Raw genomic sequence first — 27,991 nt, 5'->3', positions numbered from 1 at the left:
TTATTCCTCGATTTTTATTAGGGCTTCTGCTGCTCTTGCGACCCTGAGGTAAACGCCGCTCGTCAGCCCGTTCCAAAAGCGAGTCATCTCGCCTTGGGTACCTATCAAAGAATGATCCCAAACCCGACCGAAAGGCAGACCGAACTCTCTGTAGGCATGGTAAAAGTGCCCGATGAGAATTTAAGGGATGGCTGGCGAAATGGACAGTCGCTTTCTAAGCGTGAAAGAAGCCTGAAGTCGTCGCAGTTTCAGAACGGAATAGACGATGACGTCGACAGGCACCAAAAGCTCGGATACAACGCAGAGGAAGATCACGATTTCCGGGAAGGTCGACCTTATGTGATCCGGTCTTTCGATGGGGATAAGACAAACGGTATTCGGTTTCAAGATGATTATTCGAAGGTGAATGATCCCGCGGAATCCTCCCTTGGGGCTGATCTCGCTGAAGGGAAAACCGTGCAGCAAGAAAATCTCCGGGCCGCGCCCGGGGCGAGATTAAGGGCAGATGCCCGTGACGGGGTATCGAATGATCGAGAGACCCTTGACGACGATATTATTGAGGAACTGAAGCAGACTGGGCGTGGGAAATTCCAGCATCACAGAACCCTGGACGATAAATATCCAGGCCAAGTTCCGACGCACCAAAATTCTGATTTTAATTCGGAGCTGGTGGAACTTGAGAAGGAATATGAGAGGCTAAAAGAATCGCGAGTAAAGGTCGATGACAGGGTGGCCAAAGGGACGAACCGTCCTTCGAAGTGCAGAGACTTTCGAAAGCTCGCCCGAGGCGATGTCAAAGCTGTCGAAGACCACGTGCCAGTGTTTTCCCAGATGAGCGAGACACCGAATACAAACTTGACGCTGGGCGATGGGAGGCCCGATGTCGAAGGTGGCGAAGTGGGCGAAGGAAAGAGGAATCAACTTAGCCAGGAAGAAACCTTACCCGGAGGTGAAATCGTGGGTAAGCTGCAAAGTGCGGTATTAGAACCCGAGAGAAATAATTCACTGGAAAATGGTACGCAATCGGCTTTATCTCCAAATTTATTGCCTGGGCGTGATGATGCGCGAGGAGTGAAATTGCCCCATAAAATTCGTACGGTTTTTGGAAATGAAAATGCGACAGCGATCACTGATCATTCACTATCTACCAACTATAGTAATAACACAGGGCCGATTATTTTACGGCAAGAACTGGCCGATGATAATTTGTACCTACCGTCGCAGTCCGAAGACAATACAAGCGGGAAAAAAGATTCCTCCTTTGAATCATCGGTATCGAAAAATTCACGGAGCTTGAAGACTTCTCAAGAGCGTAAAAACGGCGAGTCTAGTGACATGAGGGATCGGTACGCCGACTGGGTAATAAAGTACGCGAAAATGCACAACAATCATTACATAAATTCGCAGCTTGAAGAACCCTTCAAATCTGACGTCGACGTGAACGTGTATCCAGGAGATCACTCGGATTCTGAGTTGCTCGGGTGGCCGCCGGATACCTTGAGTGAGATAGCGAACAAGGCTCTGAAGGAGTTCGAATCGGCTGAAAACGAGGCGGTGTCGTACCGCGAAGGAGTGGCCTTGGATAATAGTGAGATGGATGGAACCCTCGAGAGTCTGCAAAGTCCCAATTTAGAGTCGATCCTAGCTCATGACAGTGAACACGGTGGTCATGTTTTCTCGTCAAATGTCGAGGTCCCAAGTGATGTTCGACGATTGAAAAATTTTTTTAGAAAATCAACGTACGAAAATTCCACGGATAAGCCAGGTTCTGTGAAAATAACGACACACTCTGAAGACATGGTGAAGGGGAATTATCGGTATCAAGATCAATCTGTCACCGTGATTGCCGACCCTCATTACGCGAGTGAACGAGAACGGATATTCCTAGACGAAAGTGCAGCGGCGAAAAATGAAGAGGAAAGCTTAAAGTCGCTGAAGAATCGGAGAGAACGGGTGAAATCTGACGTGGGAAATAGTTCTAGACTACATTCGCCGGTAATGGAAACAGAGAATGCGGACGAGTCCATGTACGAGAAATTCAACCGATTAGACAATTTGGTGCAAGATCGTCTTACGTCTCGACGAAGATCGTTTCGTTCGATCTCGTACGAAGATCCGTTTCATCAGAGTAATGACGAGAGACAGAGTAAAATCGACCAACAGATTGAGAAGGAATTTGCCGAGATAAGCGAGGCGTTGAACGAGTCTTTGGACGGTAAGAAAAACGATGCCAAACAATCGTTACTCCAGCGGGGTGATTCAGGCAAAGATTTTATGGCGAGAGATCTCAACGTGATGCTGAACAAAATTCCCAACGTCGACGTGTTGAAATCAGGGGCGAAAATTACTGACCATGTACTCCCGCTGGGCGCCGCTGGGAATGGCGTTGAAAAGTTGGACCGTACCGAGTCAGCAGGGAAGGGTGGTCATCAAAGTGACAGAAGAAGGTTCAGGAACCATTCGAGAAAGATCGGATCCCCAGAAGGTGGGCGGCTTGGCTCACGACGTAGTTCAGTAACAGCCCAGGGAACGTTCGACAAGGTCCCTCGACTCCGCGAGGAAGATCATCAGATTTCCAACAGCCCAAGTCTTCCGAATCGCAGAATGGCAAAAACCGTAAGAAAGGTGACAGACATAAATAAAATTGTTAAAGAAATGATGATGAGAGACGATCACGGAGCGTCGCCTTCCTGGTTACGGAAGCAGGGATATTCCGGGAGAAGGGAAAATGATGCTGGCTTCAAGGTGCACGATCAGAGCAGCCGGCTAATATCCAGTTCAAAATTTTCAAATAAAAACCATTGGCACAACACACATGTAGGCAAGTTACAAAAGAAGTGTCACAATAGTCGCAGTAAGGCACTCTTCGACGCTAGCGAGAAAGACGGTGAACAGTCCCTACCACCCGAAGAGTCAACGATAGCTACCACTCGAGGGACCCACGACCTATCGAGTAGTTCAACCTCTAAGACAGAGTCTGTTGAATCCCTTGGTTCAAATGGGAAATCCAACAACGTGGAAGGTTCGCTTTCACCTGAAGATACAACAACGGTCAGAGTAACTTCGAGCTCGACAAGTGCATCTGCGGCAACAACAACCACAACGATTTCACAAAAAGCAGAGGACACGATAATTCCTGATGAGGGTACAATACCTTCATCCACAACGTCGGCTTCTTCGTCGCTGTCTTCAACAAGCGTCGGGAGCATTGAAGAAAGCTCCAGTAAACTCGATAGTGAAAATTTCAATGGAGGAGCGATGAATAGTGAGCATTTGGTCATCGAGAGATCGCCGATCGATTCGGAGAGTGAACCGGTTACTGAATTCGACGCAACGACGTATGTACAATTCACGGACGAAGACTCTCAGAGCGAAAGGGCCACCGACTTTACACAGGTATCCCAGAGTGAAGAGGATGACAAAGCAGTCCTAGAGGCAGAGAACATAGAATTGAAAAAAGCCTTGGAAGAGGTGCGAAAGGCATGCAGTGGAAGGACAACCATTGGCGACGAGGGGCGGACTGACGTTATGGCAACGACCTACAGCAGCGATCTAAGCACTGATAAAGAAAACGGTGATAAGAGTTTAACAAACAACAATGAGGCGGCGACTGCGTTCGTGGGAACTAAGGTTAATCAAGAACACGAATCGACAACTAAAGTAACAGCGATGACTGTCTACGAACCTACGACGCCGAATAATGATAATGAGTACACAACGGCCGGTAACGATTTGACTATGGTCGACATTGAATATGACACTGACACTGACCAGAGCTCAACAACATATGCAGGAGCAGTCAAACCACCGCCTTTGTATGGGCCGAAAAGCTTCAGCGAAATTTTACGGCATCATGGGAAGCCCGAGGGATCTGTACCTTCAAGAAAAACAGGAAAGGCTAGTATTATTTTGATCAAGGCTTACTCGGTTTCGCAAGACCCTCGGGAATTTTTGAATAGTTATGAGATTCCAGGTGGCGTTAAAAAAGTTTTGTTAAAAAAGCTGAACGTCACTGCGTTTGCACCCGATCGACGCGACGTGGTCCTGGACAAATCTCTCTCCCGGAAAATTGATGTACAGGGCAGTGATGATGATAATCCGAACCTCTTGGAAGCCAACGTAAAAAAAGCGGACAATAATTTTGGTACGAATTATGTGATTCCGTATTCTGATCACAAGGCGTCTGAAGTAAAGTCATTGAAAGATGACGAGGAGGATACAAAGAGTGTGGCCGATATTCTGTCACTCTTGAAAAATCATAAAACTGTTCAGGAATCGAAAATCGATGATTCAAAGCCGCGATTACTCGGAAATACCACGTTTGAGTATCCGAATAAAATAGAGGGCGCGAACAAAAATACCGTCACCAATCTCGATCCAATGATTAACGAGCTCAAAGAGAGACGAGCCGGCGTTGCGAGATTCACAACTACAGCCTCTCCACCACTGAATGATGACGCACCTCATCTTGGTTCTAAAGCCAATAATGAGGCGAAAAATTTCCACCTCGACTCTGTAATGGAACAGCCAATATTTGTGCATCAGAATATGCAACGTGAGCTGGATGCTCTTAACGATAAAGCGAGTATGTACGCAGAAATAGATGGCAAAAATGATAAACAGAATTCACATGATTACGATAGAAACGTAAATCACGGTGTAGTATTTTTTTACGATTACGATTCGGACTCTGATGATGTTCAAGCTCACCCCAAAGCCATAAAATCTCAATCCGTTGATCAATCTCGACCAAAAAGAAATGCCGGAAAAAGGACTGGACATCGTCTAGGCAGGAAGGTCGTAAAACTGAACGATCAAGTGAAACGAAAGCGTCGCAGAAATGTAAAAACGCGTCATGGAACGCTCAGAAAGCGGGAGGTGAAAGAATACGCTAAAGAACGTGGTTCAGCAGCCATGAGTCAAGGTAGTTTAGGTCCTGGATCAGAGTCCAGGGCTGAAAATATTAGTGAAAAGAGACCGGCAGAAAGAGAAGAAGGTTCGAACGGTGCACAATCTCCTTGTCGCAACGGCGAGGACATGGTGTGGCAGGGAAAAATGGACCTTCTGAAGCTAAAAAAACACCAAGACATACTGAAGGAGTACCTGAACTGGAGACCAAGCGTTGAAACCACGGTGATGAGAATATTCTCGGTACAATCAACGAGAAGATGGTCTCCGACGACAGAAAGCATCTTCGGCAAAGAACAGATTCCACCTCAGAGTTCTCCCACGATGAGCATTCTCTTGATAGAAGAAGACGAAAATGGCAAGCCTCCAGAGGGTCAGCAGACAACTCTGAGGAACGATTTATCCCCGAAAGAAACAACCACTGCGGAAATTCGTCAGGACAATAACGGAGAGGCTTCTACAGAGCTCGAAACACCGGCTCAACATGTCACGGCGAACACGCTGGACGACAAGGAGATTCTGGACAAGCTTAGCAGAATGCAGCCGAATGACAACCTGATGGTAATATCAGTGGTTGAAAAAAACAAATCGAACGACACCAGCGCTTCACCTCAGCTGGTCAGTGATCAGAATCGTGAGCTAGATCGTATGAAGCGTAAAACTAGCGGGAAAAAGGGTCATCATATGGGAAGCATCGGGCCGTATGGGGAGGGAAATAAAGTTGGCAGACAGAGAAGGAACGCTAACGTCCGTCGTAGGAAAACAAAAAATGGTGGCGGTGGTGGTTCGAACCGGCACAGCGGTAGAAGATTGATGTTCGCGGACCAGCTGAGAGAAAACAAAGAGAAAGGAATGTCGAGGGAGAAAGAGGAAATTGTTGAGAATGATGAGTTGCTATCGGAGTACAAGGACTTCGCTCCCATGGCTGGCGATTCCAGCTTCGATTACTTGCAGGACAGCTCCTACCAGAAGCATAAGAGGGATAAGTTGAAGTCCAACTGGGATGAACTCGTTGATAAGATAATAGTCAGCAGGAATAATAACGCCAATGAGCGTATCAGCAGAAGCAGTGTTAAACAGGTGGAGGAAATTCCATCAGGTAATAAAAGAACGGCAATGGAAAAGCTGCACTTCTTTGATGCCGATAAGTACATTAACATGATAGCGAAAAAGATCAGTCGACTTAATAATATTGATGACAGTGAACGCGACTTGAGTGACGAACAGAACGCGCAGATCGTAAATACATCTGGTCTAAGAAAGCGCTTCCTCGATAATAACAGTGACACAAAAATTGATGTCAACTTGAATCGCGACTTTCGTGACACAAAATCCCATGTTGATACAGACGAATCGGCCAGTTTTCATGAGGAGGAGAAAAACCAAAGTAGAAATGATGACGACGGTGATGACGACGATGAATCTTCGGAATACATCGAAGAACAAGCAGTGAATGATGCATATCAGAATTTGGAATCCGGTGCGAACTTGTTGGGCTTTGATAAAATTTCCGCTCTTGAATCTCCAGCTCGGAAAAAAGCTGAGCCTGGCGATTACGACGAGGACATTCCTTACGAAACGCAATCAAGTTTGGTTTCCAACTCGCCGATTGGTCTGAATTCGTTTTTTGATAAACTAGGAAGCGATTTCGAGATATCTGTATCGGGTAAGCTGCACATCAACGGCGGATTAGACGATCAGCCGATGTCTTTGAGCATCGAGGGAATGAGCTTGGATAACATGACGTTAGATGGCAACAAAAAACACGCAAATGATTCTTGGCTTGCACCGTCATCAGCTTTGACTAGGATGTATCCAGACGGGATAGCGGTGAACAGTGACAACAAGAAAGATACCTTCTTCGGAGAAGCTGGCGCAGTTGTCTCGCCAAATGCGAGAACGGCATTCCATCCGAAACAGGACTTTATCGTTGGTGAAAAAGAGACCACCGTCTCGCGCGATGTACCAGAGGTGATCAGCGACGGAATGCACCCGGAACTGTCGAAGGCATTTTACGATGATGTCAGTCCTCGAAAAACATTCTATAACGTTGTCGTCAGAGCTCATCCTCGATACGAGAAATTGCCAATTAATGACAACCGTGATCCTGTCGATCCCAACGAGTCCTCAGAACGACTTAACGATGGTGGCGAAGATGCGAGTAGCGATCTAGAGAAAAGCTCAAAAAACGCAGCGGTGGATGAACCGGTTTTTGATTTTGCCAAGCTCGAGTTGCGTCCCCCACAACTCGCAGCGAAAAAATATCATCTCCGTCGGCGCCACGGACAACGATTAAGGGAACAGAGAGCTACGCGTGAGAGTGAAACTGGAGCAGCTGAAAAGCTTAATAAATATTTTAGTCGCGATACAAGTCAGCTGGATAAAGCCCTCCAAGATGTTGACGGCGGCAACAGCAGTTTGTCTGATATTAAATTGGTTAAATTGATTCCCGTTGAATTCTTCGACCAAAATGAAGAGCCTGATGCGATTCTATTGAAAACAAAAGGGCCCAGTGACACAGACGGAGAAATTGGTCGCTCCAATAACATCAGCGGATTCTCTGAGCTCAAAGAGATCAACAACGCGGATCAGACCGATGGGAATATGAAATACAACGGTAAGGCAAAGACGGATTCCGACAATTTGCAACCGGTGAAAGACGTTCACGATCGCTCTGAAGTGTTCGAAAAGAAACAGAGCAAAGCATACAAGACCTTCTCCGAACCGAAACATATCACCAAAATAACCGAGCCTTGCTTCGCTAAGAAAGAAGAGACCGTCTACATGGTTGACGATCCGCGCAACATCACTGATAGAATCCTGAATGATTCGGCTGGACCAGTTGACTCCGGAAACGGTGAATCGACTCGAACGAACGTCAAAGGTGTGCCAGGAAAGGAGCGACTGTCAACCGATGATCTTCATCTGCCGTCTTGGCAACACTCTGATGACATTGGTAGGAAAAACGGATCTGGGGATATTTTGTTAGAGGGTGTGAAAATTTCATCACCAAGTGAAAATGGTCGTCACTTACCTGGGGAGGTTCGCGACGCAATGACTACAGTTTGCAACGGAAAAGAGGGCGAGAATTGCGCCGGCAGTCCGCAGGACGAGAGGAAGGCCATCAAGCTGAAGAACTTGATGGCGATGGTGAGCTTTATTAAAAAGTTGGAGAATCTCTTGCCGGGATCTAACGAAGACTCGTTGGCGGTTGATAAACGGCCCGTGCCCGAAACCCTCGTACAAGTTCAGAGCATTTTACTGGTACCAGAAAATTCTACGGAAGTTGAAGTCAGCGAAGCGGATCAATTCGAAAAGCGTAAAACTACCGAGAGGGTCGTGGAAATCGGGGAAGGCGTTAGGCATTACGGCGAGCAATTACCTCCAGCAAAACGGAAAACCTCAGATCCTGTATCGAAAATCTTTACACGCGCTCAAACGGCGCTTGACAATAAATACGAGGATAGAAGCGTTGGCTTGGAAAAAAGTATTGCCAAGGATCTTGCGGACGGTATTGAGTTACAGAAAAAGGCATCACGGGGCAATGAACTTATCACAGAACTATCGCCTCAGGTGTATCGACTCGGGAACGATCGAATGGACGTTTCAAGCCTGAACAATCATCACTCCTCGGTGAGGTTAAAACCCAGAGAGAAGGATGTGGAGAAAAGTCTGAAGGCTCATTCTAATGCTGTTTTGAATTTGATGCTGAAGGATCGTCTTGAACGTGAAGATCGGGCGTTGAGTTCAAAGGTAAAGTCGGATAATGGAAAGAATAGACTCCATTTCGTGAAAAACGGATCACATGAAACAGCTCTTGGTAAAAAGCGAAAAGACGACCTGCGTGACATGGAAGAAAGTGAAGAACTGTTTCATTGCGACAAGGGCGGCAGTGGGGTATGCAATCTGCTGGGTAAAGAAAGTCCGGCAGAGCTCAAGAGAAACGAACGTTGGGTTGTCTCTTCAGATCGTCGTGCACGTAGGCCAGTGACGTATGCGACTGGTGTAAGCAAAATGAACGCTGAGAAGCTGGCCTCGGTGACAAACGGAGGCGGAGGAGAAGGAGTCGTTAAAGAGAAACGCAGGACACAGCGTTTGACGGGCGGTAAAATAGTCACGAAGAGAAAGAGTAAGAGGCATAAGCACAAGAAGGATAAAAAGAAAAAGAAAAGGAAGAAAAATAAGAAGGTTGAGAAGAGCACGGATAACGTTGAGCCGAGCAAGACCAAAACCAAGTGGTGGCCGTTCAAGAGGAGCCTTCTCAACATTGTTGAAGATCAACAATTGCCGAAAGACATCGGTAGCCATCGTCCATCGAAAAAACTTGACCGGAATTCAATTTCCCGTGCGGAAACCGAGCGTCAGACAAAGAAGGGCAGGTCAAAGAGGAGGAAAAAAAGGCAACTTCAAGCCGGTGGTGTCCAGGTACGAGGTGGCCAGGACTGCATGGATCGCCATCATCCGGCCCGCGTCAATCCCGTCAAATATCAGGAGTCCGCTCACTGTTTAAGGTTCAGCGATTTGTGGTGAGTAGCAATCTTACTTGGGTACTCGTTACCGCGAATTCAATGGTAATTCAAAGCCCGCAAATCGAGAGAAGTATGCGAGAGTAAAAAGGAAGAAGGTGGGAAAAAAGGAATTGAGCTTATCGCGAAGGATTTGGAATACGTGAGTGGAATTTATACAGCTTAGCGATAACTCACATTCGTGATCTCGTATTCTCGCTATTGTTCCGCGAAGAACTCGTTCGCTTTTGGCTCAGCTTTCCCACCAGCCAGCTGCTATAAGTCTCAGTCCAAAGGCAAGGCGTGGGCATAACTCGAGTTCGGATGTGCGGCACGTAAATGGTGCGGCAGTATCGCTGCCTCTTTGAATCAATTTCCCTTCTGACGAACTTCCATCGATTTCTACTCTACGCGTCTGTGATGACATAATACGAGAGAAAGTTCTTCTTCACCCTCTCGCATCGTGCTGACCATTTCTATACTTTTCAGGTACTCCGTGTACGAGCTGGAAAACCCCATCATGGAGCACACAGTCTATCTCCAGCTTTTCGAAAAGCACACGTTGCCCGATGGCTCCACACACTGGGACGATCTCACGCAGGGTTCCATGGTTAGGTGAGTTGGCCTCTTTCCCATTTCCTGAAACGGCAGCACTTCATTTGCAGTAGATCTTTGTCCGAAGCACAGCGTGAATTGTCCAACTGTTTTTTCCTTCCTGCTTAGGCTGGGAACTTTTGTAAGACGCCAAAGAGACAGCGCGCCGACGATCACCTTTACATACAGCGGCGCGAAAGTAGCGCCTGTCAAGGAAGCGCACAATTTAGATCCCGAGAAGGATCGTCTGCTTGTTCCGTCTCCGGTACCAGCGGAAAAGCTTTCCAAGTATCCAGAAGCGAAAGGTTGTTTTATTGGCATCAAGCGTGGGACATGTTTATTGTTTTTTTTTTCATCATGATCCACGTGCGCATTTGGGTATTGAAAAATAGCATCTCAGAGGTAATCGTGCGAAACGTTGTGTGTGCAATGTTATTCCATGCGGTTGAGTTGGCTTCCGAGAGCTTATCGCGCTTCCAGAGAGTTTATATTGATTTCGTTTCAACACTGGAGATTTAAAGACGGTCTTCTCACACGGTCGAGCGATATTGCCACTTTTCAAACGATATGAACGCTGCGGGATTTCAACGCCTTCGGAAAAACTGGACTACGACGAAGTGTATCGGGTATTATCAAAGTTGACTGCGATATTTCTCTCCCTTTCTCCTGAAACACACGAGTCACGTACAAAATTTCAAACTAAAGCGACAAGAGCAACGCCAACCGACCTGACACCTCGGATACAGAGACAAACAGTAGAAGAAAAACTACGACGAGAGTGCGCTACAGATTCTTCCATCTGCGGGAACAGGAAAAAAAAAATAGCTAGCATAATAAAATCTTTAGTTATAAATGAGTGAGAAAATGTGCTCAGAACTCGAAGTACGGTTTTCGCAAGCTTTTATTTTACGTACACGCCAAGCTAATAATCCTGTCGTTCTATCCACGATGTGTGATTGATTTGAACAAAGTGATTGACTCACTTTTGCAGGTGGATCGGATGAATTCCTTGTGGTGCAATCGAGCGTGATTAACAAGAACGGAAACGAGTGTGACAAGGGTGGTGTGGGTTTTGCAACGTTTGCAACTCAGCCGAATAGATGCGGACAGCCGAAGGGAACTTGTTTGAAGAACCAGCCATTGGCCTACTGGAGGCACGATGTGGTGAGCTTAGTTCCTAGAGCCATTCGCCCTCTTTGGGTATCGCGCAACGCGTCAAAGGCTCGAGATGCCGAGTGGTCAAAGCTGGTAGCTCGAACTGAAGACCTGCTGCAGCGATTCGTGCAGTTACAATGAATTACAGCACCGTGTATCGCGTCGGAGATCCGCTTTTATCAAGATTCCGAATGTGGGATATTGTGGAATTTAATTCCAACGAAAGCGTCACACGGATCGTAGTAACATTGGATTCAAATTGCTAGGTCAAAGATCGTTCGGCGAACGTCCAACTTCGCGCCATTTGATCCCGGTTAACGATGCGACAGAGATTCTCCGTCTCGTCCTACAAGTCCCGTGCATTTTCTGAATAATTCAGCTCAAAGCCGGCGCCCATTCTAAATCGCAGTAAATTGGCGTGTCACACGGTTTTAGCGATTTCCATTAGCTCTCTCCGCGTCGCGTTACCTTGATCCTTGGCAAACGGCGGGGTTTGGCAGCCACTGCTGGCAGGCCTCTTCGCAGTTCAGTCAGGGGGTGAAGGGCGTCGGAGGAAAGGTGTCGGGTCGAGAGGAATGGGCCGGGGATTTTGGAGCCTGGGCGCCTCCCTAGAGCCCTAATTAATTCAAACCGAGTCCGTAGAATCGAAGGTTACCGGCTGTCAAAGGGCAGCGCAATTCGTCGAGCGCCATTGGGGGACGAGAACTTTATATTTAAAAATACCGGCGTGAATCGATCGCTGCATGACATGTTGACAGGAAGCCCGAGATACGGGGAAACCGGGGTGCTATTTCCTCAGCAACTTTGCCTCCGTTCCGAGCAACCCTATCAAGTACAATGTCAGCGGTACCGGAAGCCGGGAGTACCTTGGCCTGGAGTATCACTCCCTCCACGTGTCAGCCGTCGACGTGGAAGTCAGGGCCGACTACAACGCGATTGTGCGAGTGGGGTAGGCCGCTTATCCGAATCCCCGAATTTTTTAGTCTCACCGGAAGTTCGCCTCATCCTTTTTGCCCCAGCTCTTCAGGACGCGTCACCGAAGTCCACGTGGACAGCACCGCGCCAGAACACACCGTGGTCACCATAGTTGTCAGCAACATGGGCTTGGCGTCTTCTCCTTACCAGCCCAGGATCAGCGACTGTCCAACAGGACTTCCGATCTCCTGGAGCAAGGCCAAGGGCGCCATGCAAGTCATACCGCCTCAGCATGACCAGAGAGTTACCCTGGATCTGTACGGACAGCTTGATGTGAACGGTTTTCACTGCTCCGGTAAGTGGATTATCATCACTCCTCGATGATTGATTTCACCCGAGAACATTTCCGCGATCAATTCTCGCGGTTAGCCTCGTTCGCTTCTGACAGGAACAATATGCCGTGCATATTTTAAAGCTGTGTAACATGAGGTGAATATCCGGTGCAGCCGGCAGCCGGTGTCCGGATTTACTCTCATGTATATCAACGGTGAATAGGTGTCTTCTACACCTAGGTGTACCAGTTCGCGCAGCTTGTAACGAGATAGTAGGCGAGAAGTTGAATCGTTGAAAATTTATGAACGCGAATAGCGGAGTGCAAATTTACCCGTGCCCACCCCGGGTTTATGACTCGACTATACTGTATACTTTTTTCGGTTTTAGTTGTTTGTTCTGGTGAGGGAAGAGACGTCGTCGTCGTCTCAGAGCCGCGGGATTACTGCGAGTGGTATTTATGCCGGATTGTTAGACTAGCGCCTGCTTACTGAAATAGTTGGCATAGTCGCCTCGAGTGAGTTTGCGAGATATTTAGAGACGCCCGTGTTCCTGAATATGATTAATAACGTTCGCAACTGCACCTCCAGCTATTCTTCAACGCGAATCCCGAATTTCTCTCTCATCGGAGCTTCGGAAGCACCCTCGGCTGGGCTTGACGGCCCTCGGAAGCCTCGATTTTCCCGGCTGAAATGTGCTTCCGAACACGTTAGGAAATTTGCGGGACATTGTCCCTCAAGACGTAACTCGTCTAGACGATAGACGACAGTCTAGACTCCAGGCTGACTGGGAAAGCTCCTCGCCAATATCCAGCAGTACTTCTAACTCGACAGACACCCGTCCAAACTCGAATAATAAATCTTTACTTCGTAATTTCAAACATGGTCGACGATAAATCTGCCACGCCGATTTGCTTCTAAGTCATTATTTATCCTCCCGGTAGATGTAATGTATGAATAACGAGAAAACGTCGACTACTCTAGTTTTGTAAATAAATTATCTTGCACTTCTGGGCAAAATTTGTTTGTTGTTTTTCTTTTCTTTTTTCATTCTTCATACATTTCAATCGTTTTATTTCGCTTTCATTTCCAAAGGTTTTCATTTTCATTTTCGTCAAACATCGAGGGATTTGGAGGGTTGTATTGTTTCATATTACCCTTACCCCAGTAGAAATTCACGCTCTCTTTGCATCCGTCTTTATCTGACCTCTCGGAAAAGATTTCCGTACGACTGGATTTCTCTTTGAACCGATAAATTATGACGTGGATATTTGCTCGCTCCGAGAGGTTTCAGGAAAATAATGAAACGTACCGTGATTGCAAGTAAGAAAGGAATTATTGTTGCTTTCGTGTATACCGTAAGGATCAGAAGACACAAGCCATTTCGAGTATGCCCCGACTTTGTCAAGTAAATTTCATCTATTTCTCTCAGCTGTGCTCAAAGTTCAGGACGTTAAACAGTTTCCCCATTCCTCGTGACCGGGGAAAAACGATAACTGAAACCGGTCGATGCTATTATATATTCCATGAGAACCGCTGATCGTTAGATATTCGCGTGTAAATTATCATTTCCTTACAACGTTCGGATGTTGGAGGGAGACGTGTTCGCCGAGAAGGCCCAGATTTTCGCTATCGTAAAATTTCATTGCACCGTTCGTTCGGTCCCCATACCAACGCTCGGAGCATTCTAACGTCTCGGTTTTACTGCCTCTCACGTTCTCCGGCTCTCCTCAATGGCGAAAAGTCACGCCGCTGTGGCTAGACTTGAAACGAGCAGAAAGAACAAGCCGAATAATAATAGAAAGAGGAAGTTAAAGTCCGAGAAAAATACCCCGCCACCAATCGATGTCGCTTCGTTTGCTCTTCCGTTTCAGTTGAGGTTATCAATCACCATGGTGAATTGGTAGCCATGCGGAGGATACGCGTGCAGAAAATGGACCGATGCTTCTGCGTCTGGCACTGTCTTTGTGCCTGTGTTGGCAGCGTCGCTGGTCTCGGATGTCAGCCGATGTCAACCGAGCACTATCACGCCGCTGGTTTTCAGGGTCCGGTGCCGGTCCCCTCGATGGAGTCTTCCGTGCTGGCGAACACGATCAAGGACGTCCTGATCCTCAGCGCTCTGCTCGTCCTGCTCCTCCTGATTCTCGGTAAGAGTTTATGCGGACAGTTACGCAACGCGAGATGTTTTTACCGGCCTTTCAGAGCCGACGAGAGACGGGGATCGCTCGGTTCTTCCTTCATTCATCACACTTGCGAGAAGTAAATCGCGTCGAGAGGTGGAACCGAGTCCTCGGTTTCCTCGGCAAAGGGGAGAAATCCACGAGAGTGTTTATCAGTCCTCTCGGAACGCCTCCCTTTTCTGAAAAAATAACGTCAAATTAGGGATGGTCCCTCCTGACACTCCCGCTTATTTACCGTCTTACCTGCTCACGGTTATTCGGCTGATTTCCGTAGCCTCAGATTTATCGAGATCCTTTTTCTACGTACTACTCCTGTGCAGGTATGCTCAAGTGGTTCGTCGGCATTTTCTTCCCCGTCGTCAGTCGATGGGGTCTCGACACCCTTTTGGAAGGGGGCTGCAAGATCGAAGGGTACTTTGAGCCGGAACTCCGCTGCTGCAGCATCGTCACCGACTCTGAAGGACGCATCGTGCATCCTGAGACAGGACGAAGATCCGTGCGGATATGCCGAAGGTTCATCGTCGCTGATTGGACCGATCCGTAACTGCTTTTCAACACCTTTGTTTGCTCTTTCAGGCGAACGGAGTTCCTCCTCAATCTCGTACTCTTTCTCACTTGGCCTGTCGCCGTTTGCCACAAGCGTTGCAGAGGCTCGTTAGCCGCCAGACGTGAGAGATGTTACAGCGACGAATCCAAGGTATGTTTATCAGTGATAGATGACGATATCAAAGATCCTGGGTACGGGAATCACGGACAGACGGACAGACGGACAAAGTCGACGAGTAACAAGGGACGTGCAGGAATCGGGAGTAGAAGGAGAAAGAGAAAAGCAAGAGACTTGATATCGCCCCTCGACGTGGAAAGACTATTCCGCGGACTTTGCTGGAGGGCGCATTCGCAGGACAAGTAATGGCGTTCCTCCGCCGCTGGGGATCAAGTAGGACCGATCCTCGAGCCCAGGAACAGACCGGAGGAAATGGGAAGTATCCTGGAATACGACTTTTCCCAGTAATAAACTGGCAGAAAAGGGGACAGGAACGAATTGACAGACGTTGTACACTCCTTGGGAATTTATATTCGAGTTATACAGGGTGAACCACGAAGTAAAGGAATTAATTTGTAAGAGTAACTCAAGGGGTTGTACCTAGGCAGGAGGTTGAACAAAGCGATTTTTCAAGAATTTTTCATCAAGAGACATTTCAATTTATCAATATAAAAATTTATACACGCATTGGAGTAACATTGAACTTTGTTCTGATATTTTTTATTTGCAAAAATAATGATTTTTAAAGCTTGATGCTTTAGTGCGTCTTATAAAATGTAATAAAATATAGTTTTAAGAAAAACTCGTTCAAAGGTTCACAAGCACTTTCAAACCCTCCGGGGCTTCTTTGCAAATGTGCGCGTAACTTCGAGAATATTTGACTGACCGACGTGAAATTTTTTGTGCATATACTCGACTACATTTTGTAAAAAAAAATCGCTTTCGAAAAATCCTGACTAGATATAACCTCTTGAAGTTCAAAAGATACTTTGAGAAGGGTTTCTTCAACATTTTCTTGTACGAAACGTTCGGAAGTGACCATAATATATTTTCTCCCTTGCCCGACCCCGATTCGCGAATCATTTGTCAAAGCGTTTCGAGACTTGTAATTACGAGTCGATTCCATTCCCAGAATTTGCCAAATTAACGCTCATCCCCTAATTGAGCGTCGGCAATAATTCGGCCGGAGCCGCAAATCGATCGACATTCGTTTCGTATTGGGCAATATCCGTTGCGGTTCGGATCCCGTTTCGGATAGTAAATGACTGACCGTAGTTCTGACCGATTCTAGATATGCCTGCTAAAGGAGGAGGGAGACGGGGACTCGTGTTGCGGCCGGAAATTAATAAGCGTCAACACCTACGGGGACTGTAGGAATTCCAAGATGGAGGACGAAGACACGAGATATGTTATGAACGAGCTCAAACGGTCCAGAGACTCGCTCCAAGACGGCGGTAAGAGGTGCAAGGTAGGGCTGAGAAATCGGAAGTGAATCACTCGTCGGAGGAGAACGACGATCAAGATCGACGTCAAAGGATATTTTGTCTGTTTGCCTGCATAATCCGATCTCTGTCGGTTGAGGAGAGAATTACGAGAGAAACGGAATGGGAGACGAAGAGTGATGTGCCGTTTGATTAGGGAGCGAGAAAAAAGTCTGACAATTAATTATACGTCGAGTAGGTCGACGGTCGACGTGTCGGGGATACGTAGAGATTGTGTGTGTTTTATTTTATTTTTTTATTATTAAATAGACCGTTTCTCGTAACCCATGATGTATTGTAGTATATCTATATCGATAACCGACGAATAACTATAATTGTCTTGTTTTTCTCAATAAAAATTATCTCACCAATTAACATACGCACGTCTGCAGACAGAATAGGCCTTTTCATTTTACAAATTTTTTCTTCAATCTTACTCTATTTTTTCTTCTTTTTCACACTTATAAACTCTTTCGCAATTAGACCAACGACAGTTTATCTCTGTATTGCAGAGCTGCAGATCGCTCACGATTAGTCAGGATTACTCGTCCAGGAATTCCTGCCTCACTGGTAAGTTCGGCTCACTTGTTCGTAAGTCGCGTGTTCCGAATACGTCAGCCACGTAAGTGGGTTAAAAAAATTTTCGAAAACGAAAACAAAAACCCAATCCAATCAGAGTTGAAGAAGCCAAATCAAAGTTCCCGTGCATTTCGTCAAAAGAATCTCATCGCGTTATGAAATTTCAACGGAATTCAATATTACTTACAATTCGGTAACTGTGTTTAAAGGAAAAAAAAACAAAAAAATTTTTGTACGTATTTCTATACTTTTTTATTTAGACTGTGAAGAAATTGGGGAGTTGGAGATTAGATTTTGAGATAATCGAAAAATTGACCCCCCATGGGTTTGCAATCAAACTTGAGGGAATACAAAACGAAATTTGATTTAAAATTGATCAGCAAAGGACAACGTTCATAGGGAGTAGAACTTTGAATTCAAAAAGGGGTGAAGTTATAATTTCGCAAATCCCGTCAGATAAAGAAAGAAATATAAGCATAAAAGAAGAGAAAAAGCTGGTGATGTGTACGTGTTATAAATCATCCCCTAGTCTCCGCGCAGCTCGCCATCGGAGAAAGTAAACACATGCCTGCAATATTCAAGTTAAAAAGTTTGTTCACGTGCCAATTAAAAACGCCCGCTCGCCTCCCTCGTTTTCATCACGTTGTTATTTAACCCAGCGCGCAGTATCTCGGGCGAGATGCTAAATTGTAAGAATTATCCAAGTTCTGCTCGACCCTCTCTTCCGCCTCGTCTGGTCATCTCTCCCTCTTTCCTCCGTTCATTTTTTATTTATTTTTTTTTCTTTGCTTTTGAATTTTCCGGGATCTCACTTCCGGTTGCACACACCCTGTGAAAACGACGCGATAATTTTATGGGGGAACGGGGCAATCAATTTCAACGATAGTCCGTCGCTTTTAATTCCGACCGGAAGTCCGCGTCTATGACAGACGGTTGTAAAAAGTTTTGCGAGCTTCCTTTTTCCCCCACTCTCTCTCTCTCTCCCCCCCTCTCTTTACCGACGATTTTCGCCCCCCTTCTACCGTCACCTCCATATTTCAACCCCCAGAGCAATCCGCCCTCGAGTTCGTCGCCCAGCTCCTTAATATCAGAGTTGTTTTTCGGAACCTGAAACATCCCATTGGAGGCCTCAACGTGCCGGTGGGAACGCCGTACAGTTTAAGAGGGTACTTTATGAACGCGGAGAACGGGGGTTACCGGTTCATCACGGCGTGCCCCTTCAAGCAGGTAAGAGCTTCCCCCAAGACGTCGCCCAAAGCCGGTGAAAATTAAAATTTAAAAAGGAGAAAGGGACGGGGCTGCCGGTGTCAAGTTGAAATAAGAAAGAAGGGAAAACATTGGGAGGGGGGAGAAAAAAAATATTCCACCCCATATTTCGCAGGATATTAATTTTTCCATTACACTATATTAACAGTATAAATCGCGGAATTTTACAAAATTCGAAACAGGCTTCAATTACGCGGTTCAGAAGCATTTTCTTTCCTCTACACTATCTCTGATTCTTTCGTTCGAATTCTAATAAACATACATACGCACATTATTTTTTTTCTCCATCACGCTTTGCATATCTCCATCGGCGGGGAATTTTGCGAGGATCCCTTATTGGCTGTATTTCGATCTGCGAAATAATATAAACGCTGTTTTTACCCCTCGAAACTCGGTTTTTACATGTATCGTGCACATTTGTATCAGATTTTGAATACGAGAAAGAAGCGTGAGATTTTGTTTAAGATTTATTTATGCACGGTGATTCAAAAGTGTAGCCGTTTTTGTTTTCTGTTTTTTTTTTTTTATTGGTAGTGGAAAGCGTCCTTTCTATAAATTAATACACAATGCATGGAGAATATTTTTGGTAAAGAAAGAGCGAAGAATGGCAGTCAAAAGCTGGTGGAAAAGTTTTCGTGTAACTCACGCTCGCTTTGCCTCGGGTCTTTTTTTTTTTTTTGACGTCCGTTTCTTTTCTCGTTCATTATTCTTTTTATTTTCATTTTTATCGTCGTGAGAAACAAAACGCTGAATATTATACGAGAAGAAACGGGAAGAACGGTTCATTTCCGGAATATTATAATATACACACCCCGTCTCTCGTTTTCATCGTAGGAGGGGTATAAAACAGTGTGAAAACGTGGCTATTCCGCGGGGGGCGTTTCGCTACTCGGATCGAGGAAACTCCGCTGCGGAAAAGAGGGCTGGATGGGGAAAATTTTTGGTGGGGGGGAGTTAATCGTTGCCCAGCTCTTGCGAGTAAACTGTTGTTTCAAAAGTAAAATTACTCCTCGGGATGTCATTTAAAACGAAGTTTTCATCTCGTCAGAAAATTTACGACATCTCGTAAAGTCTTGAGACCTTCGATACATTACAACCGCTTCTCTTATTCTCTCTTTGCCATTTTCTCTCTCTCTCTCTCTCTCTCTCTCTCTCTCTCTCTCTCTCTTTCGCACGAATTTCTATCAAACTAACCATGAATAATAATCACATTTATTCCTAGTTATAAAAATGAAAAACGTGATTTTTCAAGCCAGGATGATTTTATTACTGCGGATTTATTTCGCGCGAATCCCGCGTCAACCCTTAAATTTCACGTTTTTTGGATACCGTGGAAGTCAATTGGGACAATTTATTCCAGCACTGGCTGATCGATAACGGATTTAACAAGAAGCCGCTAAAACCTGCGCGGACTTATCCGAGCAATCTGTTTATGCGAACATTCGCGGACGCGGAAGAGGTTCTCAGGAGCGAAGAGATATCCCTGAAACCCAAGGGAATCTGCCTCAACGTCCAGTTTCCTGACCAAGAGTGATCGTCGATACGTGGAATCGCGTTTCGCAACTATAATAAATATGTAATTATACACTCGATTAAATACACGTACGATCCTTACTTTGCCGATTTATTATTGGCCGCTTTTTCCGAAGGGAGAAATCGTCGCGAAAATTTATACGAAATTTAGTGAATTACTCGGGAAATTTTGAACGTTTTGAGCCGGATCGTCTTGTCCCGTTTTCCCTGCCGGCAGATCGATGCTCGTTAGTCATTCCTTATTTCGTACCGCTGCGGAGGGAATTGAGAACCCGTAAAGTTCGTAACGACGCCAATCCACCGAAGTCTCGATAAAGCTCCGCAAAGACAAACGAAATTACAGAACTTTATTCCTGATTTTCTGTTTCCCATCTTCGCCCCACTTTTCCCTTAAATAATTAGGCTTATAGATCGAGACGTTACGATTGGCTCAAGTCGGGCATTGTGGGTAAAAAAAAAATATTCAACTAAAGGAAAATTTGTTACATCGATTTTTGGTTCTGTATTTTATGGGTCTGAAGTTGTTTGTGATATTGTTTCATATATTTTTTTTTTTTTTAATATTTGAAAAATTTACGTATTGATAGTGAAATCGTTTTACATACTCTGGTGAAATCGTTTTCGTTCGGAATTCTGGAGAAACAGAGAGAAAAAAGGAATCTTGCGAAGTTGAAGACAAATTTTACGTAAAAATTGCATCTTGAATGACAGGAGAAGCGACGCTGTTACTACGTAAGCCATGAATTAGTAAAAATAAGTTCGGTTTCATTTATATCCTTTGGTTGAAAATTTTTCCCCTCAGGCACCGGTGTAGGTATATAAATATAAAATTCAATTTTGAACCCGTGAATCGCTGTTGCTGTAGAACGGAATAGAATGATTCTCTGTGAAACTCAAGGGGCGTGAAATTGTGCCATTGCTTTCTCTGGCTGACGATTTTTTTCGCCGTTTCTTGTCTTTCTTATTCTTGAACGTTTTTGCCTCTCTTCCTTCTCTCTCTTTCTCTGTGATTGAATCGGGAGAGCGCAAAACCGTCAAACACATGGTCGCGGCCTAAAGTACTTCGTGATTTTACTACATCGCGTTATGCAGATCGAAAATGAAAACGTGAACAGGTACTTCGTGAAGTTCAAATTTGACTATACTTAAGCTTCATCAAGATTGTATAATGGGATGTATTCGAGAGGTGGGATTGGAATTCCGAATTTGAAAAGTTCCGAAAACGCCGAATTCCAAATTTTTTCATGCCGAAACTTTAAGTAGAGAAATTAAACTCTGACGAAACATGACAAATTTATCCAACCAACTGATTCCAATGACTCGATTTGAATGTAACGGAGAATAACTTGGTGCTGAAATTTTTGAAGAATAAATTTAAGCTTCGGATATACTTGCAACAAATTCGTACTCCTATTTACGAACTTATTGGTGAGAGAGTAATATTCAAGTAGTAAGAAAGTGAGGTTTAGAAATTTTTGTGACAAGATAGAATCGTATTTACGTGACCTTGAAACCGGGCGATTGGATATCGGTGGTGAGAATTAAACGGTGGAAAATGAGCGGAGTCGATGGCCGCGTTTTCGACATAGAATGGAGAAGGTATAAAGGAGGCAGCGATCGAGTTTCCGAACAAGCATCGCATCGACGAGGAATAGAGAACAATGGGAAGCTCCGTTAAAGTTTTGCCGCGTATAGAAGCTTGCGGCGCAAAACTGCGATTACGGGTATAAAGAGCCGAGCTGTAAAACGAAGGGAAAAAATGAGCGAAAGAGAGTGGGAAAAAAAAGGAATCCGTAAAAAGCGAGGAAACACGAGCAAGAGAAGAAAAAACACACAACGGAAGCTGCAGATAACCCGGAGCCGTAGGGCAGGGAAAAAATGGGGGAGTGGATGCGCGCAGTCAAGGCTTGTGTAACTCACACGAGCCGCGAGGAGCAGGCGATAAAACTACGAAGCGCGTGAAACGTCAACATCCGATCGTATCGGAGAGGCTGGTTGGCCAAAAGGCTACTTTGTGTCAATCACTTTATCCTTGAGCTACGAGGATCGATTTCGAGCGGGAGAAAAATTGAAAGGACTGGAATTACACGCGAAAGCTCGTTCAAATCGAATCGGAATTGTTGAAAAATTGAGTCTTCGATTTCAGTCTCATTTTCTACGAAGTTACTGGAACAGATTTTCTTTCTTCATGTTTGTTAATCGTAATTATAATGAATAACGATGCTGTGTTGTAAAATTGAATCTTCAGCGATACCGAAATGATACAAAAAAAAAAAAACTTTTCAATGAATTTTTGGAGAATCTTCTTTTGAATAAAATCAGACATCGAGGAGTAATTCATCGAGTCGAGGAAATTCACAAAACTGAAAATCTTGGATCATTCGGAATTTCGATGTTTCAGATTTTCAAATTTTACTCATTTTCGGCCAATTCGAAACTTTGACGTTTCGTCAAAGTTTCATTTCTTTACTTCGAGTATCGCCATAAAAAAATTCGGATTTTGTCATTTTCGGAGCTTTTCAACTTTCGGAATTTCAACCCAGTTCCGTATTCAAATTTCCCACTATTTTCTACACAGTATTTTTAAAGAGATCCTCGTACCTTGCCAACGTAACAATCCAACAAACCACCCAAGGTGCGATCATCTCCTGACAAAATCATCGAAATGCATCGAATTTTTCTCTTCCCTCGGCTCACCGATGCAGCATGCACTCGAGTTTGTGTACTTTCCCCCGACCTAACAGGATCACCAAAGGCGGCCACGGTAAGTGTATAAATATTTGGCTCACGAGCCTTCTCGAGGGCTTGACGAAGGGCCTAAACCACAAGTCGGAGGCGTCTGGATGCAGCCGGATTTTTCCTTCTTCATCTCGAGCCGCGAACGGGGGAAAGAAGCGGTTTTTCGAACCAATCGCATATCTCTATCTCTCTCTCTCTCTCTCTCTCTCTCTCTCTCTCTCTCTCTCTCTCTGCTCGCGGACGTTTCGCTCTGCGTCTCCTTCTTTCCTCACGGAGAGATGAAAATCCCGGCGTGCGGGCGACTAACCCGAGAGCTTGGTTCATTCTTACTTGCGTAATCCTGGCGAAGCTCCCCCGGGGGCTTAACAATCAGAGGAAAAGGCGCTGCCGGCTCTCCGGGCGTCGCGATTAACCCAAAACTAGATACTAACTTTATTCTTCGAGACCTTCTCTGGGCGTTGGCTTTGTGCATAGGTATATATGTATATATATACATGTACAATACGCAATACATACATATTTCAACATTCTAATTCTCGAAAACTTTCCACGGTATACAGATGAGAATAATTTCGTGCAACGGTCTTGCGAAATGATCGATATTATTATAATATACAAAAATACATGTATAATTTTTCTCACACAATTATTGTCTGGGCAAAATAAGTGACGGGGATTGGAAAATTAGAAGCTTTATATCGAGACTCGTATTGATTGATTATCGTTTTATATTTACAGACAGAATTAAATCCTTCTACCGAGCAACGCAACGTTCCAAGTTGATTATTAGTTGATAGTTAATAATTAAGTCGAACGTTTCCTTTTGTTGGAATGTAAAAAAAAAAATTTCAACTCGAGTTTAAAATCCGGTCGAAGAATTTCTTCGTGATTATTGTTTTCTTCTTCTTCTTCTCGAATCGTGGTCACTGCATCTTTGCATCCGCAGTGCACGGTTCGACCGCATTCGGGAAAGGTGCATCATCACGATCATGAGAATCGTGATGCCGATTCGTGTTTCGCGGTTTGCGGCTGAAACAGACGCGGAACGCTCATGGCATGGTGGGAAATGAAATGCAAAATGCATAAAATAAGCTTGGAAATCGGAAGCCCTTATTCAGCTCCGTTTTGTACCGACAGCGGCTGGCTGGCTCCGAAAATTGTCGTAAACGGCATCCTGCAAGCTGCCAAGCTTCCGTCTCACGCCTCTCGGTACACGAGAGAGAGAAAAACAAAAGAGTGGAAGAGAGGATTCTCTCTCTTTCCGCCCTGCGGGCCACATAATCTAAGATCTTCACGCCGTCTGCATACGCAAAGCTGGCGATCAGAGGGATAAAATAACAGGCGTCAAAGAGCGTGTTTCAATCGCCGTTTGCGACGTCAATTGAAAGCTCTTTCAGCCAACTAAACTCTCCATAGAGACTTTAATGAATCCGGATTGATCGTCTAGTCGGATTCCGCTCTCATCGTCTCCTCGAGACAAGCTTGAAATTTCCGAATGGTATAATTGACGATTTTTCACCGCCGATTTCACGACCGGTGGAATATTATTTCGCGAATCGAGCTTTATCCGGGAATCAATTGACACTCGAGACGAGGAGAGCGCTGTGATCAGAGAGTGGTATCCGTTCTTCAACGAGCAATTTGTCCCGCGCTTGATACTTTAATTGAATTTCATCTTAGTAGCAGCAATGGCGTGTCAAACGAGCTGACGACAATCGGCAACGTTTATCCGGGCCAAGTGGATCACTCGGTGATATTTTATAGGCACGAAAATAGATCGGGATGAATGAGAAGAGCCGTTATTATATTACAGCATACACACGCGTGTGGTTCAGAGCGTCTTGTCATTATCGTTATAGTATATATATATATATATATACATATGTGTGTATATATATATATATGTGTATTCGTTATTCAAACAGGGAGAAAAACTCGGCCTCGATTAGACACGCGATATACACCCAGCTCATTCATCGCACGTCGAGAGGCTGCTGCTGCCGGCGACCAAACTCGGTGATTATTTTAATTATCGTTAAATATTTGTTCAACTTAGCCGAGCATCTCGAAATTTTCAAGCCCGTGTCTGCCTACGGGAGAGAGAAGAGTATATAAGTTTCAGGGAGGAAAAAGAAATTAAGGAAAGAGATTAAACTGTTGCAGTAAAACGAATGTTCGGAATGGAGATCGGCGATAAAATTGCATAATTAGAAATGATTACGGATTCATCGTGCGGGGTAAGGAAAAAGATGCATAATTATACCGATCGGTTAGAATGCTCTCAGGGATTGCAGGACGATAGGAACGAATTATTATGTATAAAACCACTTCAACTTTTTACGATTATCTCAACAAGAAAGTAAACTCGTCCTCGGTGATCCGGACCGTTAAATCTCGTCGTTTCGAACCCGGACAAACTCGCATAACTCGAGATTCTAACCGGGGCCTTGAGCTGCTGAGAGCCGGCTTGAATTGGTCCACTGGGATCCATGAGAGAGCGATTGCGAAATCGAAGACGCATGCCATTTCGAATTCAGACGAGTTTTTTTTCTGCCAACTGATCCCTGCAGATCAAATAATAATGTGAAAATGGAAAGAGAGAGGGAGAAGGCAAAAAATGTTCGACCCCGCGTAATTCAGCCAAAGTAGGTCTCAGTTTATAATATTCGGGATAGGTCTGCATATTTGTGCACAAGGATTTTCGACAGCTCGGAACTCAAATCTGAAGTTATTCTCGAGCTGCATAGTCGGCGTTTCAAACGAACGGTAAAATTTTACATATTTTGCGTTTTTCTCAAAAACTGCGATCGATAGATCGAAAATTACTTGACCATCGTGTAGAGTGGAAAATTCTACATCGAATTACGTCCTTACATGTCGGAAGCAAAGTTGGATTAACAAATTAAGATAAAAAACTATTTGACCAAACTTCCCCAGACTCCGTCGATAAACAGAATTTCTTTTTTTCTCATTTATCAAAGCGACTCCGTTTCGAAATATGAGGACATAATTCGATGTAGAATTTTTCGCTCTACACGATGGTGAAGTAATTTTCCATCTATCAATAGCAGTTTTTGAGGAAAACGCAAAAAATATCAAATCTTACTGTTTTTTTTTTCGAAACGCCAGCTATGCAGCTTAAAAATGACTTCAGATTTGAGTTTCTGAGGCTCGAAAATCCTTGTACACAAGGATGCAGCTATATTCTGAATATTTTTTATTCGACCAATTTCGACTGGACTACAAGATTGAGGAGCGAGCGACTCGGAAATTCAGGATCAAATAATCCTGAAATTATCCAGCCGCGTGTAGCAGGTTCTTATTTCACCGTTAATTGGATACTTCGAGAAGATTTTTTGCCTCCCTGCATTCCGATCACGATTTCCATTAATTTTTATCACCTTGTTAAATTTTCACCCATGCAGTGAGTGGATGTTACAGATATCGACCCCCGCGATGCAGACAACAAGTTGAAAGAAACGTTACGCAGCCTCTGAGTGTTGCAAGACGAGGACCAGAAACTGAGCTACGTGATTTCATTTACCTTCAGACCAGTCACGATCAGGCGCGATATCACTGTGAATGTAATACACGTGCCGTAAAAGAAATGAGAACCGAGTTGGAAAAGCTCGAGTCCTGTGAAATTATGGAGCAGCTAATTTAGCGAATGAAAATCTTCCGTCGCTTCGCACTGCCTCGAGAGTAGCGTTATTGTTTCTCTTACATATATGCATAAAAAGCGCAACTGCATAGGAAGTTACGGAGTGAGCTTGCAGCTGTGCGAGATATGGAACGAGGGACAAGGTTCGCAATTAGGTTTCAAAAATATAATGCAAAAACAGCGCATAGAGGTACGGCAGCGGACAAAAAGAAAATAGAGAAGAAAAAAAGAAAACAAAACGTCGAGAACCGGATGAAAGCTCTGCAGTAACTACATAATTACGCCTCTCCCAACCTGCACTCCAACTATGCGAATGCGCATGATTTTAAACATTGGATTGACGAGAGGGTCGGCGAACTTTGCCCCGATTTTTCGCTTAGGGAACAAAAAAGAAGTTACAACTTTTTTTCTTAAATTTTGTTCTCTTAAGGATATGTTGAAGAATCTGAACAAACATTGCCAAATCCCTTGTGCGCCACAGCGTCTCATATACGAAACACCTTTTTTGAAGTAGTTAGTCAAGATTTATATTCAATTTTTGAGATGTAGCTGTCATTTTTTCAAAATAAATGCAATCGTGGGAATGTTATTAGAATTAGAAACGTGGAACTCGGCAATCTTGGGTTTATGGGGTCGCTGAAAACGAATCCGACGCCAGAATTTCAAAATACAAGACAGTGAATCCAATGTGGCCTACCAAAAATATAAAAATTGATCCCATTCGCTCATATTAGATACGTCATTTTGATTAATGAAAATTTCAAGAGATTTGACTGCAAAGAAAAATGTATGCTTCGAAAGGATATAATTGTAAGGATCCGAGACCTTTTTCTTCTCCTCGCGTCAAGGAGTTATTTTTGAGGTCCGCAAGACTTGAGTCTCAGTTTTCGAATCCTGATTTTACCATTTTCTCTTCCAATCAATTTCTAAACACTTTTTAACCGCCCACTCGCGTGATATGCAATTTTTGTAAGGCTCTCATTTTTGAACCCTTCGCGGGATAAAAATCCTCCACCTCCCACCAACGAGCCTGGTGAATTCCTCACTCCGATTACCGCGCATTTCGCTCAACCAGGTTGCATCCGATCGTCGATTTCGCCCGAGGCATGCCGGGTAGCCGAGCAACGTTCTTACGCAAGGGAATCGTGCCCACTAAAACGAGTTCGACGAGCACTCGCGGCGTGCCCTGCATGCGCTTGCGAGTGGATATAATCGTCCGTAACTCTACAAACGAAATGAAATTCACGTGGGAATTTGGAACTAAACTCGCCCCGCCGACGCTCCGCATCATCCACTTCAAGAAAAGAATATATTCTTCACTCCCATTATTACCAGCGGCCTCGAGTTAAGGACGGCTGCATTCACGCTAAGAGGTTCAAGTTGCATTCTTCCTTATACCTGCGTGTCTCGGTAAAGAATTCACCTTCGTTCTTTCTCTCAGGGACCCAAAAAAAGGCCCCGTGCCCTTGAAAGTCAATCGACAGTATTTTACATATTGCAAATATCTGTTGTTTACTCATTTGTTTTCATTTCTTCGTTAATCGGAATAAACTTAACTTCGCGCTCTTGAAATAATTTGAACCTATAATTATCGCTGTCCAA

At 44.7% G+C, this 27,991-nt stretch overlaps 1 protein-coding gene across 1 annotated transcript in view; it reads left to right on the top strand.

The window, feature by feature from the left end:
- LOC138190749 (uncharacterized) overlaps positions 1 to 27,991 on the top strand; it is a 36,260-nt gene that overhangs the window by 1,474 nt on the left and 6,795 nt on the right. The window contains exons 6-18 of the mRNA XM_069134996.1: positions 22 to 9,434; positions 9,903 to 10,028; positions 10,137 to 10,312; positions 10,999 to 11,171; positions 11,921 to 12,111; positions 12,182 to 12,432; positions 14,281 to 14,553; positions 14,907 to 15,099; positions 15,163 to 15,283; positions 16,422 to 16,598; positions 17,124 to 17,181; positions 18,239 to 18,417; positions 19,817 to 20,032. Of these exons, the coding sequence (XP_068991097.1) occupies positions 22 to 9,434; positions 9,903 to 10,028; positions 10,137 to 10,312; positions 10,999 to 11,171; positions 11,921 to 12,111; positions 12,182 to 12,432; positions 14,281 to 14,553; positions 14,907 to 15,099; positions 15,163 to 15,283; positions 16,422 to 16,598; positions 17,124 to 17,181; positions 18,239 to 18,417; positions 19,817 to 19,990 (11,505 nt within the window). The 3' untranslated portion in view covers positions 19,991 to 20,032. The remainder of the gene's footprint in view (positions 1 to 21; positions 9,435 to 9,902; positions 10,029 to 10,136; positions 10,313 to 10,998; positions 11,172 to 11,920; positions 12,112 to 12,181; positions 12,433 to 14,280; positions 14,554 to 14,906; positions 15,100 to 15,162; positions 15,284 to 16,421; positions 16,599 to 17,123; positions 17,182 to 18,238; positions 18,418 to 19,816; positions 20,033 to 27,991) is intronic.

The sequence above is a fragment of the Neodiprion pinetum genome, chromosome 4 (assembly GCF_021155775.2).
Source record: "Neodiprion pinetum isolate iyNeoPine1 chromosome 4, iyNeoPine1.2, whole genome shotgun sequence".
Taxonomy (NCBI): Eukaryota; Metazoa; Arthropoda; class Insecta; order Hymenoptera; family Diprionidae; genus Neodiprion; species Neodiprion pinetum.
The sequence above is the reverse complement of the archived record's forward strand: the minus strand, read 5'-3'. Positions and strand labels throughout refer to the sequence as shown.